The sequence below is a fragment of the Symphalangus syndactylus genome, chromosome 2 (genome assembly GCF_028878055.3).
Source record: "Symphalangus syndactylus isolate Jambi chromosome 2, NHGRI_mSymSyn1-v2.1_pri, whole genome shotgun sequence".
NCBI lineage: Eukaryota > Metazoa > Chordata > Mammalia > Primates > Hylobatidae > Symphalangus > Symphalangus syndactylus.
The window spans coordinates 143,465,952-143,480,451 of record NC_072424.2 but is presented as its reverse complement, the minus strand read 5'-3'; the positions used below and the strand labels follow the sequence as shown (position 1 = coordinate 143,480,451).

At 47.2% G+C, this 14,500-nt stretch overlaps 2 protein-coding genes across 2 annotated transcripts in view; one reads left to right on the top strand and one right to left on the bottom strand.

Annotated features, from left to right (window-relative positions):
* Positions 1-332: 332 nt before the first annotated feature.
* On the bottom strand, positions 333-7,369 carry LOC129476428 (putative uncharacterized protein FLJ36797). The gene is made up of 2 exons (XM_063623579.1): positions 7,056-7,369; positions 333-1,043 (listed from the first exon to the last, which is right to left on the bottom strand). Exons 1-2 carry the CDS (start codon positions 7,354-7,356, stop codon positions 970-972), a joined length of 375 nt encoding a protein of 124 aa, XP_063479649.1. The 5' UTR covers positions 7,357-7,369; the 3' UTR covers positions 333-969.
* A 330-nt stretch (positions 7,370-7,699) lies between these two features.
* Positions 7,700-14,500, top strand: part of PDE10A (phosphodiesterase 10A) — a 667,471-nt gene continuing 660,670 nt past the window's right edge. The window contains exon 1 of the mRNA XM_055269337.2: positions 7,700-8,192. The gene's annotated coding sequence lies outside the window, so the exon portion shown is untranslated. The remainder of the gene's footprint in view (positions 8,193-14,500) is intronic.

Here is a 14,500-nt window from a genome sequence, read left to right as displayed (position 1 = left end):
AAAATTAAATCAGTAAGAATGGAAAGAGAGAAAAGCCCTAAAACTGAAAGGAAATTTAAACAAATGAGCTCAACCATGTTGCCAGTGAAGGGCAATAAAAGGGAAATCGACTAGAAAGGACAAATACAAATAATGATGAACACAGAGTTTAGCTATAGATCCTCCAGATTCTGTGCTGAGTGGTGAAAGAAATTAGGGGGAGGAGTTGCGAACACATCCTGACCTTTATTTAGTAGTGTGTTTTGTTGTGGTGGCATGGGCAAGCAATTAGGAAACTATTTTAGATGCACTATAGGATTCAGCAAGTGAGTAAATACATTGCTGTTTTGGGGAACCAGGGATTTCACTGTGATGAAAGAGACATAGACAAATTAATGGCTCCTGATTTCTAAAATAAGTACATGTATGTATATGTGCACATGTATGTGTTTGTGTGTGTATGTGTGCATGCATGTACATGCACTTATTGCTTAGATCTGTCTGCTGCAAGGGCCAGGAGGAAAAGATGTCCCAGCAGCAATGAGCACACGTAGTACCTGTGTCTTGGTCTATAATTCCGTTAAAAGGAACCAGTGTTCTTTTGAGAAATGGCTGACCCCAGGGTCTGGAACAAAGTAGGTACAAATGAGCCCAAAGCATCTTATTAAGCCAGAAAGTAAGGAAGTATTTAGAAGTGATGGGGGCATGCCATCAGGATGCAGGAGCCAGGTTGAGGGGACTCTCATTGGCCCTTTTAATGGATCAAATATGAACATCAAAATAACATATAAAGGAATGAATTATGAGCGATTAAATATGGGAATTCATGAGTCCAAGATACTTGTGCTATGAATAAATAGGTACAGACGTTAGTCACTGAGGCATAAGGAAGTGTTTTTGCCTGCCCGACGGCTGATGTGGAAGAAGTACTGAGCTTGAACATCACCAAGGCAGGAGTAGACCAAGCAGGAGTCAGGAGTGGGTGCTGAGTTAGGGAACTGAGTTGAGGAGCAGGATACTCGCCTTTTCTTCTCGGCTGCTCAAAGGCTGCTTATTGGTTGTACCTGAAACAAAAAGAGTAATCATACAATGGGAAAGTCAGATCATGCCTCAATGAGAATTCACATCACCCATGGGACATAAGTGCCTCCAGATATGAAATTCTGAAACAGACACCAGCACACCTCCATAGCAGTCCAGCTGAGATGGCAGAACCTAACCCATGCTGAGAAATGTTTTATTAAAAATAGAAGGAAGATGCCAGGCATGGTGGTTCATGCCTATAATCCCAGCACTTTGGGAGCCTGAGGTGGGAGGATTGCTTGAGCTCAGGAGTTCAAGACCAGCCTGGGCAACATGGCAAAACCCCAGATCTACCAAAAAGTAAAAAAAAAATTAGCTGGGCATGGTGGCACAGGGCTGTCGTCCCAGCTACTTGGCAGGCTGAGTTTGAAGGATCCCTTGAGCCATGCAGGTTGAAGATGCAGTGAGCTGAGATTGCACCGCTGCACTCCAGCTTGAGTGACACAGCGAGACCGTGTCTCAAAAAAAAAAACAATGAGAGGAGGTTCTGTATTCTTCAAAATTGTCTATGTCATAAAAGACAAAGAAAAATTCCAGAAATTCTCCAGATTGAAGGGCTATAAGAAATAGGGCAGATAAATGCCATCCTTGAGCCCTAGACTGTATGCTCTGTGGGACAGGAGGATGGGGAGAACATCATAAAAGACATTATTGCATCAATTGACAAAACTGGGATATGGGTGATAGATTAGATAAAAGCATTGTAGTAATGATGTTAATTTAGTACTGTTGAAACCAGTACTGTATCTATATAAGAAATTCTCTTATAGGAAGTATGCACTGAAGCCTTTGGGGGTCAAGGACCTACAGATACATAAGTCACCTTTAGCTTCTTTATAAAGCAAAGGATGAGGGTGCACGTGATAGACTAAGTGGGATAAGATGCTAACAAGAGGTGAATCTGGGTAACAGGTGTTATGGGTGTTTTGGGTATTATTTTTATTCTTGCAACTTTTCTGTAAATTTGGAATTATTTCCAAATAAAAGAATAAAACTGTGGGTGATGGAATTTAAATAAATGAACATATATAGAATAACTAAACTATGCCACTTATGGAAGAAGAACAGATATGACATAATATTTCTGCAATTATATGATTAGTTTAAAAACCAAGCATAATGTATAGCTATAATGTCCTTCTTCCCAAAAAAGTTACTTCAAGGCCTGCAACAAATGTTCTATGTCATATTATTTGCCCTCCTTTTCCTCATTTATAACAGAGTATTTGGGGGCTGGAGAATTAGCCTTCTTAGGTAACTTACTGTTTCTTGTAGCTCTAAAAATCAATGATTACATTCTGAATGTTTTTAGCTCTAACCCATTTGCAACTTTAAGTAAGCTTCTTCCAGACTTTCTGTGTTTCCTGTACTTATTTTAAAATAGTTTCCCATAAGTTAGAAATTTTTTTACGTATAGAAATTGTTGTGCTCATTTGGTCAATGTAATGGGGTGTCTTAGTCTGTTTTGTGCTGCTATAACAGAATACCTCAGACTGAGTAATTTATAAAGCACAGAAATGTATTTCTCATGGTTAGGGAGGCTGGGAAGTCCAAGATCAAGTTGTTGCCAGCCTCTGGTGAGGGCTTTCTTGCTCCTCACCACATGGCAGAAGGAGGCAGAATGGATTAACCCTCTCCTTAAGCCCTTTTTATAGTGCTGTCCATTTGTTAATGAAGGCAGAGCCATCAGGACCTAAACCTCTCACTAGGCCCCACCTTCCAACGTTGTTGAGACAGGGATTAAGTTTCAAACACATGAGTTTTGGTTGGCACATTCAGACTACAGCATGAGGGAAGTATCAGTTTGTCTAATGGTGAGTTCTTGTAGTCTGTAAGCTACTTTGGTTTTGCTCATTTTTTCTGCACTGTTCCTTGGAAGTGGACAGAATTAACACTCTATTTATCTGAAGGTCTCTCTTCTTCTCAGAATGAGAAGAACCTAAAAATGCCCTTCCAAGAAAAGGGAAAATGAAAAGGTCTGACTATGCGAAGCAGCTCTCACACTAAAGCTAAGGCTGTCCACAGGTCAGAAGTGCTGAAGCCTTGCACAGGGCATTTTTGTTCTTAAAGAACTCCTTAAGGTCTTATGGGGTCATTGTGGAAGCAGTAACACAGGGATGAGGAAGCAAGGCCACTGACGGTCAAGTGGACACCTGCATGGAATGAATTGGGGAAGCATCCTTAGAGAATTGCACTGCATTTCCTAGGCTCACATGACAAATGTATTACCCTTACCATAGCTTAGATGAAATTTGCCCTGTAATTTGATCAGTTATAACTTTGATATGGGTAGAGGTGGCCAGAGGAAAGGAAAAGCGTATTCTAGTGCTCGCAAAGACTAATTGCCCACTGTAGAGTAACAAGGTGGCTTCTGGCTTCTACATCAATCTCTCATGAGTCTTCATCTAAGCTCCTTTGACATTGATCTGTTCAGGTTAAGTTGGTGACATGGAATTTCCAGATGTGCAGGATAGGTGACAGATTATAAACTGCACTCATACCACCAATTGGTGCCCAGCTAAGAGGGCTGGCATGAAGCAGCATCTGCCCCCTCGACACCAATGACCCTGTAATCCTTAGCAAAGTCTAACTTATTTTCAGGTCCTTCTGCAGAAGGCGGGCAGTTACACGTGCACTGGAAGTGTGGGCCTCCACATCCTCTCTCCCCACATGGCCAACTCATCTCCTTTAGCGCCTTACCCTGGAATAGCCTTTTGTAGCTGTTCCTCCTGCCTCTGATTTCACCTCCTTCTGATCACCTCATCAACTTTCCGACTCAAACATGTAGGACATCATTTTATCTCTTTCATAAAGCCCTTCAGGATGCAGGCTCAACTCTTCAGCATAGGCTGAAGGCACTTCATTGTCTGTTCACCCTCCATCCTGGCACTGGCACCCAAACCACCCTGATGCCCAGCGTTCCAACCATCCCACTCACTCCTGCCTCTGGGGCTTGCACAGCTGCCTCCACTGTGGAGCTCCCCCAAGGCCTGCAAACCCATCTCGGATGCAGCTCCCCCTGTGGTCCTCTCTCCCACCTTTCCAGTGACCTGGGCTCCAGGAACTCCTGCACTGGCTGCCTTCATCAGTGCCCTCGTCGCACTGGCTGACTGCCTCCACCAGCGCCCTCGCGCACTGGCTGCCTCCACCAGCGCCCTCGCGCACTGGCTGCCTTCACCAGAGCCCTCATCGTGCTGGCTGCCTTCATCAGCGCCCTCGTCGCACTGGCTACCTTCATCAATGCCCTCGTCAGCACCTTGACGCCTTGATAGTGTGCCTGCCCCCTCCTCTGCTGGATTAGGACAGCCTTGAGGGGAGATCCCAGGACTTCATTCTGGAGCCCTAGAGCTCAGCAGTTATTAAATGACTCAAATGTTTGACATCTAATTTGGGTACTCCAAAGCTCCAGAAACAGGGATATATTTACTTGCTGATGAGAAGGGATGTGAATGCATTGAAACAGGATGGATGGGAAGGAGCAGGTGGCTTTGAGAACACAGGTAAGCCTGAAGGTCCCCTTTACTTCCGTGGTGGCCAAGGGCTAGGTGGGCATGCCCCTTGGTGCCCATGGGAGGCTTAAGGCAGAAAAGAAAAGAAGACTAATGGAGAGAAAAGAAAGAAAAAGGGGAAGGCAAAGAAAGGATTGAACAAGAAAGTGAGGAAGGTAGAGAGATTGCATTTCTCAGGAATCACCAGAGATGTGACAGTCGTCTTGGGCAGATACCCACACACACACACAAGCACACACACACATATTTAATGTGAGAGATCACTATGGCAGAGAAATGGCCTTTGCCAACCTCCAAGCTCACTTTCTTTTATGTTCTAAGAGATGAATCAGGCAACTCCTGAATGTGTGGTGAGAGATAAAGAAAGTTTGATGAGGTTATGTAGTTTTTATGCAATTATAAGCAAAGGCAAAATTCCTGCCATTAGGAAGCTGACATTTTACTGGGAAAATAGACTAAACAAGGCAGATAAGTCAACCACAAGCAATGCATGGAGGAAGTAAAGCAAAGAAAGGCGGGAATAAGTGCTGGGAGAGGTGGTGTAGCAGTGCGTGGTGGGGTGGACTCTGGAGGCTTCTTGAAGAGGTGCAAGAGGAAAAAATGTGAGAGGAAGAGAATGTGCCCTGCAGATATTCAGGACATTGGGCGGAGGAGTTCCTGGAGAGGAATCAGCAGCTGCAAAGGCTCTGAGTTGGGAGGGTGCCTGGTGGGTTCTAGGAAGGCCCATGTGGCTGAGAATAGAGTGAAGGAGGCGTGGGCAGAGTGAGAGCTGAGGGAGGTGGCAACAGCTATAACCCAGACATGATGGGTGTGGGCTTTCCATTCACCAAGGTGGAAAAACTGTGGGAAGAGTGGGTTTGTGATGGGGGTAAAACCGACAGCTCAGTAATAGCCATGTTAGGTTTCAGATATCTTCTAGATGCCCCAGTGGAGCTGGTAGCTAGACACATGTATCTAGAGTTTAGGAGAGGGGTCTGGGCTAAATATATATGTGCAAGCGTCATTAGTATTCAGATTTAAACCCACGAGGCTGAGCGAGATCACCAAGGGAGCAGGGAGTGATGGAAAATAAAAGGTCCACGGATGAGCCTTGGGACACTGCAACATGAAGACAGTGGGGAGATGAGGAGTTCAGCAAATGTGACTAAGGGGGAATGTCCAGAAAGGTGGGACACAAATCAGCAGAGTAGAGTGTCTGGAAAGCCGAGTCAAGGTTGTGTTCTAAGGAGGCAGGAATGAAGAATTCTCTCCACTGCAGTAGGTAAGTCATCTAAGATGTCTAAGAATGGACTCTTGGATAGAGAGTTTTGGGTTGAATGGTGACCTCAGTAAAAGTGAGATATTGCAGGACAGCAGAAGTAGAACTCTTAAGAAAGTGTTTTGGAACCATTCAACACCCAGAGAAAGGAGAGAGACCAGAGCCACCATCTAGACAGCTGCATTCTGTTGTAAAGGGAAACAGAGAACCTGGGTAGAGATGGAGGGAGAAGGTGGAGAGTCAAGAAAGTTCTTATTTATTTTTCCACGGAGAAATGACATTATGTGTGTGCATAATGGGAAGGACCCAGGAGACGATTTAGGGGGGAGTGCCCACGCAGTTATGCAGACTTCCCTCTCATGGCACAAGGGGTTGGGATCTAGTGCCCCAGGGCCTTTTCTGGGGCATGAGCACTAGGGGAGAAAGCTAAGACAGTGGCATCTTCTTGCAACCTTCTCGGACAGGTTGAACCACCAGGGGCTCTGCACAGGTGTCACCACACTCCCAGGCGTCTGTTGTCACCTGGCCCGGAGCCCGGGTCTTGGGGGTCTTGGGGTAGCAAACTTCCTTAGGTTCACTTCAGCGACAGCTGTGCCGTCTGTCCATGGAAGCTTTTGGGTGCATTTATGAAGCTGCGCCCTGTGCCTGGTGCCTCAGAACTCAGTCCTTTAAGTTCCTCCCACCCAGGGTCGGGAACGGGCCTCACCATCTGGCGGCTCCTGCAGCAGCTCTTTCTGGCGAGTGCAAGCCCACGGATTCCCCACGAGCCGGGTTCGGGTGGGGAATCCGCGCAGCAGTCCCCTGCACACACCCTCCCGCCGTGCCCTCCTTCCCTGCGCAGTGCATCCCTGGGTGCTCAGGAAGGGAGAGCGCGAGGTCCTGGGCCGCCAGCGGACTCAGGGGGAGGCGACAGGCTTGGCTTCAGCCACAGCGTTGCGCCACGTGGGCGCTCCCCTCTCTGTTGCTACCGTCCGTGCTGCGGGATGGCCCTGGTCTCGGTCCCCATCTGGACTCTTCATGGTGCGGAGACTGAGCGCAGTTCCCTACGTTTTGCGTCCCAACTTCTCCGGGGCAGAAAAGACCCCTGGTGTGTGTTGGGGAGAAGGGGGAGAGCAGGCCTTTGGCCTCTTAAGGGTCTTTTGGGGTCCCCCCACACTGCGCCTAGGCGAGGGCGCCTATCCCCATGCGGGAGGAGCGCCCCTAGCGCCGGCGACATCTCTGCAGACCTGGTGGTCCCAGCGCGCGGGGCATCCATCCATTCATTGCGACTCCGGGCGCGGCGGCCCTGGGACTCCAACCGAAATCTATGAATGGGAAGAGGAACGAGAACCAATGTCTGTTTGCACTCCCTGCTTCCCCGCACCCCAGCCTCCCTCCAGGCAGAGCGAGCCCCACACGTAGTGACAAGGGGCGGGGGTCGGGTTGGGGGGACTGCGGGGGCGTGCAAGGCTGGGAGAGAGTCTGGCTGGAGACTGCACTATTTATATACTCCGGTGCTCCAGGACAAAGAGGGCAGATCCGACTCATCCCCCTCCCCCAGCCCCAGCACCTCCCCGGCCCCCTCCTCTGGTGGCTTTGATTTCGTGACCACCCCCCGGGGGGGGCGGGTTGGCAGGTGCGGGGGTGGGAGCCGTCTCCGCGGGAGCAGCCTTGCCAAAGGTCCGGCTGCTGACGTCCGAGCGCCCGCTCCTGTCAATGAACGGCAGCGGCAGCCTGGGGACTGTTCTGGCAACGAGGCTACAGACGTCATCGCCTCCTGTTGGACGCGGGGGGGGGTGTCCGAGCAGCATCTCCGGCTTAAAGGGAAACTCTCTAAGTTCCGGGCAGCTGGGAGAGTCGTTCCTGAGAGCACATGCACCCCCAAATGTCAAGTGCACTCGGACACACACACACACACACACACACACACACACGCGCACACACAAGCACTCATGTTCTAGACAGAGAGGTCTGAGTCCGAAGTTGCTGCGGCTGGGAGCTTGAGCTGAGATGGATTGGTCTTCATGGGCGCCCAAGGCGCTGGGTGCAGCTTTCCCCGAGACCCCCAGATGGAAAGGAGGGAAGGAGGAACCCCACACACTCGCCTTTTGCGAGAAGATCGGCGCGCACCGCAGAGTGCCCCAAGCCTTTGGAATATGCCTGCTGAGCGGAGCGCGCGAGCGTGGTGGACAGGTCCCGAACTTGGCCAGCGGGCTTTCTTGGCAACTTGTTTTGCGCAGTTCTCCATGGAACCCTGGACCCACTGTGCTCCCGGCGCCTTGCCTTTTTTTTTTTTTTCTTTTTCTTTCTCTCACTCTCTTTTTTGAATTTATGAACTCGAAATGAAGCGGAAAGCAGATATGCGCGTCAGCATACTTTGGCGGGTAAGTTGACAGTTCCTTTTACCTATTATTTAACCCTTGAGAGTCCAGAAAAACTTAGTCCCGATCTTTGTGTGTGTGTGTGCCTGTACTTAAAAAAACTTCCTGTCCTTTCCCTCTACCCTTTTTGGCAATAAGAAAACGTGTGCGCGTGTGTGGTGTGTTGTGTTTGTGGACGTGACTGTTTGGGGGAAAGGGTGATGAGTGGACTCCAGAAAGAAGAAAAGGGAGTTTATAAAGCCGAAGACTCACGGGTTTGCAGAGGAGGGGAGAGACTGCCGCCCGCCCCAGCGCCAACTGACAGCCTGGGGGCTAACGCTTGATCCGAGGAGTTTGAGAGCTCCAAGTTCCCAGCGAGGGCTGCGCGCCAGCTGCAAACCGCAGCGGCTGCCGCGCCAGACCCGCAGGTGCCTCCCGAGGCGGCCTGGAGAAGGGATGGTGTGTACACCGCAACTTCCTTCCTCCCGAGCCAGCCGCCCTTCTCCAGTTCTCAGTGGGGACAGGACCCCCTGCTGTTTTGATCCTGCCTCTGCCGCCACTCTCTTCTCTCCCCCCACCTCCCCCAGTCTCTTTTGCAAAAGATCCTGTGATGTCATAGGGGAGGAGGGGGTCCGGAGTCCCCAGCACCTGAAAGCATCACTAGATTGCATTCTGCAGCATTTTATTTTCTTCATCCCACCCAATTTTCCTTGCAACCCATTGAAATCGCATCCTCAACAAACACTGCAAACACTGTCCCGCCCCCCTCCCCCCAAGCCAAGCCCAGCCCAGCCATAAGACACCACTCCTTCGTAGCTAGACAGGACCAGGAGTCCTCACAGCACCCCACCCCATCGCCCCCCAAATGGGGAAGAAATCCGCTGAGGCACCCAAGGAGCCTCTCCTTTCTGGTTTGATCTCTCCTCCCCTCTCGGCCTACCCTTCTAGTTGAAGGAAAAGGAGGAAGGAGGAAGGAGAGAGAGAGAGGAAGAGAGACTGAGAGAGGGAGAGGCAGAGAGAGAGAGAGAGAGAGAGGCGCAACACCAGCAAACAGTCTCCTAGACGTAGGGCTACATTGATGGACCGGATTGTAGAATTTCTGCACTGAGTCCCTGCCCCTCTGCCTTTCCTGCCACCCCAAGTCCCTTCCCCTCCTGAAGCAGCAATCTCTGCCATCTCCCTCTCTGGTCTCTTCTCCCCACCCCTTTCCTCTGCACCTAACCCCCTCCCCTCCATCTAACCCCACCTTCACTCTCCTCTCCGAGGGGGGAGGGCCAGGGGGTGGGGAAAGCAAACCCCCAAATCCCCAGCCCTGGGCAGAGATGTCGAAGAAACGCAAAGCCCTCGAGGGTGGAGGAGGTGGCGGAGAACCCCAGCTCCCAGAGGAGGAACCCACTGCCTGGTTTGGGGACAGCAGCGAGGAGCAAGGTAGGGGGCGGGGAGGGGGAGGAGAAAAAGGAACAGGAGCACATGCAGGAAGACGTTTGGGAGTTGAGATCCCTCCGCAGGAATGCCCTCGCCACGCTTCATCAGAGCTCCCTATAGCAAGACAACTTGAGTAGACTTTTCCCCCACAGATGGGATTTTACGTGTTTCTTCAGGATACGGGGAGTGGGGTGGGAGTGAGCCGATTAGATAATGCTGGAGACCCAGATCTGCGTGGACCTGAAGCTGTGTGGGGAAGAAGGGAGGGTGGGGTGGGAAGAGAAGAGGCCAAGAGGTATTGATTGGGGACAGCTGACTATTTTCCCTCATGCCTGCCTGGCTGTCATGTGCATTGGTGTGGACACACTGTACTGGGGATGGAGAGCCTACATGAATGTCTGTGTGCAGGACACCTGTGTCCAGAGGGCGGGGGTGCCGGTGAGATCCCCCTCGGGCTCGTTGCTGATGAGGGACAGCAGGGAGGGACGTTTACTTCTTCCATGCTTCTCCAGTCCAGGGATGCTTAGGGCTGCGTCATGTGAAATCTTCATCCTCTGCACAGGCAGGGCCCTGTGCCGCCTCCTGAAGTTGGAGGTGAGGTTTTTGAAGCAAATGGGGTGATGTGCTGTGATTTCAAGGAGAGACGTGGTGGTGAAAGCAGTTGGGTACTTCTTTGCCTAGAATAACACCAATGAAAAACTGAAGATGGAAAATTTCCTATGGAAACACAAGTGATACTTGGATATCTGATTTCCACATAAAAGAAACCCAGGCAGACACCTTTTATTTCCCTTAAAGCTTTCTGGATTTGGTTTAAAGTAGGCCCCAATGAACTAGTCAGGCTTTTTCTGGGCTGCAGTTAAAATGCAAAGGAAAAATGAACCAGATGGAGATGTTTTGTTGTTGGCTAAGCTGTGGAAAATTAGGTGAACAGGCATGTTGGGGGGAATCTGAATCTGGATAGGTAGGCAGCTAGGTAGAGGGGTTGTTTGTGTGACCGATTCCTTCCTGCAGCCCAGCTCTGTGGCCTGGGCTGTGGCAGGGGCCGAGCTGGGCAGAGTATCCAGAGAGACTGGCTTGGGCTCCTGTCTCCAAAATGGAGGCAGTGGCTCTTCTCCTTTGACGTCACAAGAAACTCCAAGTCACAGAAGTCCTTCCACCCAGAAAACAGGAGTCTTTGTGTGCACTGGGAACCTTCGGCATGGCTCGCGTCCGTTTCCAAACAAAGGACGGGTTCCGGCCATGCCTGGAAAGTGCATTTTGGTTACACTGGAAGGAGTTGAGAAGAATCCCACCGCTTACCTCAAAAGGGGTATTTCAGTAACTGCAGGCTTTGACTTTCTCTGCTCAGTTATGATTTTAGAGCAAAGCTAGGGCATTTCTTAAGTTACTTTTACTGAAAAAAAAATGGCATTTGGTAAGAAATTCAAGTACTGCAGGTGACTTTATTTGTATGGTTGTATTTTTCCATCTTTGGGGGAAATAATTCAGTATCACCATGAGTGTCTGGCAAATTCATCAGCTCCGTACGCGGTATTTGGTGTTGACCTCGGGTCGCTCTGTAAAGGTACATAGGCTTTTCTTTTGGTTAAGAGCAGATGAAGTCTATCGGAACTGAAACCATTATTATGATAAATAACAACCCCAATATTTTTAATGCTATTTTAATAATTAATAAATGTATGACTGCCAGCTATGAAAAGAAATAAGAATTGTATTTCAGCAAACATTTTTCATCTTTTTGATGGAAATATTTGGTATTAGGATTTTAAAAAATCTATGGAAGTCTGTACTACCAGTAGCAAGTAATTCCCACATTCCCCAGGTAATATGAGTCTACAGAGAATATTTTGCAAGTCAAACTAGTTAACAGTAAGTACCTATATCCATAGTACTCAGAGATTATCATAATTTCAAAAAGATTTATTGTACAATTTTGTTTAGCATAAAAATGTCTAAAGATTTTATTGTATCCTTTGTATTTGGCAACTAAAAATGCTACTTGGTAATTGTCTGAGAATATATAACTGTAGAAACCATTGAGGGGTGAACACTCCACTACCATGGAGTTGGGAATATATTTCTTTGGGAAATGGAAACCACGGCCCATGCCTGCAGTGGCGGGAGCACATCTGTGCATTTCTGGTGGATGTCTGTGGTATATGGCTATATGAATACACGGCTGTGCACGCTTTCGCAATGGGAAACCGGGAGGCCAGGTAGCTGGCAGTGTTTGAGTGACAGCTGTTCATGACACATAACCCCTTACCCGTGATTAAGAAACTGCATTTTCTCTGCCTGTCAAAGTCAGTGCTGTTGGTTTTTACCCCTTTGGGCCTCTAAGCCAAATTTGACTGTACACACACTGCAAAACAGAGAAAAGTATATATATTGGTGTTGCTGACCTGGATGGAACATCAGAGGGGTCATCTTTTAAGTTCCAACAACTTGGAAGGTTCATGTGTTTGCTCATTTCAACCATTGAGAGTATATTATAGCACGTATGAAATGAAGGCAACTGGAAATTAACTTTCAGTGGTAGTCAATGATTTTAAGATGGCCTGTTGGCAGGCTGGTTTGACTTGAAGTTTTAAATAGCTGATAGGCATATAGGCTGCCTAGAGAGGAGTATGGTGGGAACTTTGAACATGAGAACTAAAGCCCTTTGGTCCTGTTCACGTCCTTCCCTACCACCAATCCATGCCAGAGTGCTCGTGGTCTCTGGCCACAACTGCTAAGTGCTCATTTCAGGTCCTGTGCTGATACTTCCTGGCTATTGTGCTGTGTGGCCCCTGTATTGTTAATAGTTTCTCTTTAGAAGATTCCTTATACTGATGAATGTAGGATAGTAAATGGGTCATTGTGTACACACTCAGATGGTTTTGGTTTCCTCCCTGACCTTAGTAGATCCAGCCTGCTTAATTTGACTAGCTAAAATGAAAGATGAAGTACAATATCCTAGCTTAGACTGAATGTTTCTTTGGATGTCCATTGAAGTTATTTGACACGTGTACTCGTGTGTGTGTGTGTGTGTCTGTGTGTGTGTGTGTGTGTGTGTCTGTAAAATTGTGATTAGGATACATTCCTCTTATGGGCAGCAGCTGGCTCCGTGTCCAACATGTGTGCAGTCTATACTGAGGAAGATATTAACATAAAATGTTAAACTTATAAACATTTTTCCTTTGTAACTTAAAGAAAATTGGTGTACAAATGGACCATGCCAATGACAATTTTTGTTTTGTTTTGTTTTGTTTCTTGTTTTCTTAATTGCTTTGAACTTGGACATAAGATTGTGTTACAATGTTTGGTTGATTATAACTGAATGGACATGTGGAAAGCTGTCTGGGAGGACTCTTTGATGAAAACCCTGAATAATTGTATTTATTGATCTTATAACTAATAAGAAAGCACTTCAAAATTTTTTTCGTTCTCTTCACATTCTTTTTATATTAGTCTGTTTTCAAAGAATTAGTATTTACTTAAAGAGTTTGGTTTAATCACAAGATATCTTATTAGTTACTATACAATGAGGAAGTAATACTAACTCTATTTTTCCAGTTATGCTGTAGTTAGAAACCTGTTCTCCTAGTACCTATAGGTTCTCTGAAATCCATCTCTTTTCTCCCCTCTCCCCAATGTCACCCTAATTGGACTATCTTGCTTTGTCTTCTAGTTTTAACCTCCATGTCTTTCAAGATGGTTTTAGATTAGGGAATTACGTAAGTGGTATATTATTACATTACATTAATCTCACGAGTGTTTTAAAAGTAAGTCGTTTCTGTTTTGGATGAAATTGGTTAGGATCCTCCCCAGCCCAGTTTTCTGGGTTCTTGCCTTGGTGGTGCTTAAAACCACCCAAAGGGGAGACTCTGGGACTGAATGAATCTAGGGGACATTTGGGCAAGACCGACTCACGCATTCCTTGAATTTCTTGAGCCATAGTGAAATACGGGTAGCTATTATGTGGTCAGATGAATCAGTGACTGAGTGAACATATGGTTTTCAATCACCACATACCTCTACCTCTCTGATATTACAATAACACCGGGATTTTGTAGCTTTCCTGTATTAATAATGGGTAGTTAGCATTGGGAGAGCCTGAAGCTGGGCATAGGAAGTAGCATCAATTTTATGTCTCTAAAACTAGTTAAAAGTGAATGTGTATGTTGTTAACTGACCTATATCTACCTAACCCCCACCATCAGCTGGATTGATCTTTCCAACAGACTAATGTTTCTAATAGAATTGCTCAGATTGCCTATTTCTAAAATAGCTTACAAAAATATCTCTCAAAGGGTGATTTACATCATTGATATTAAAAAATGGGCATGACCCTCGGAAGAGGAAATCAATGTTAAAGACAAACAAACAGTCATACAAGCATGCATTTTTACAGAAGTTTGATGGCAAAGGCGGTTATCGTTTAGACATTTTTTAAAGTTCTTGTGTTAGTTTCTTTGGCTTCAAACCAAAAAGGCCATTACCATGCAGTGGGCCAAAGAAGGTGAAGGAGGGGACTTTGAGGAGAAAAGGAGCTCAAGAATGAAGCCTGCAGAATGGAATAGAGGCCTTAGTCCTCACTCATCTTTGGACCTGCCCCTGCCTTTTTGATTCAAGTGGGAAAGAAAATGACCGATATCTGAAAGACAAAGTCACCCCTATGTGCCTCTCTCCTCCCCTCAGGTTGAATTAGATGGCCTTGGTGGTCCAATTTCTGTGACTTTGATTATGACTTTGGGAAGAAATGAACTTAAACCATAACTGGACTCCAATCTAAATGATAACTCACAAAGGAACCAAATGAGGAGTAGTTATTAATCTGAAAGGGTGGGGAGAGGAAGTTACCTAAAAACTGCATTATTTGAGAAGCCACTAACTGGGAGGATACTCTCTTTTTAGAACTGGCA

Coding starts and splice junctions, on each gene's coding strand:
- LOC129476428 (XM_063623579.1), bottom strand. CDS start 7,356: ATGAGTCGGATCTGCCCTCTTTGTCCTGGAGCACCGGAGTATATAAAT. Junction 1,044..7,055: donor CCGCGCGCTGGGACCACCAG/GTCTGCAGAGAT, acceptor TTTTTGTTTCAG/GTACAACCAATAAGCAGCCT.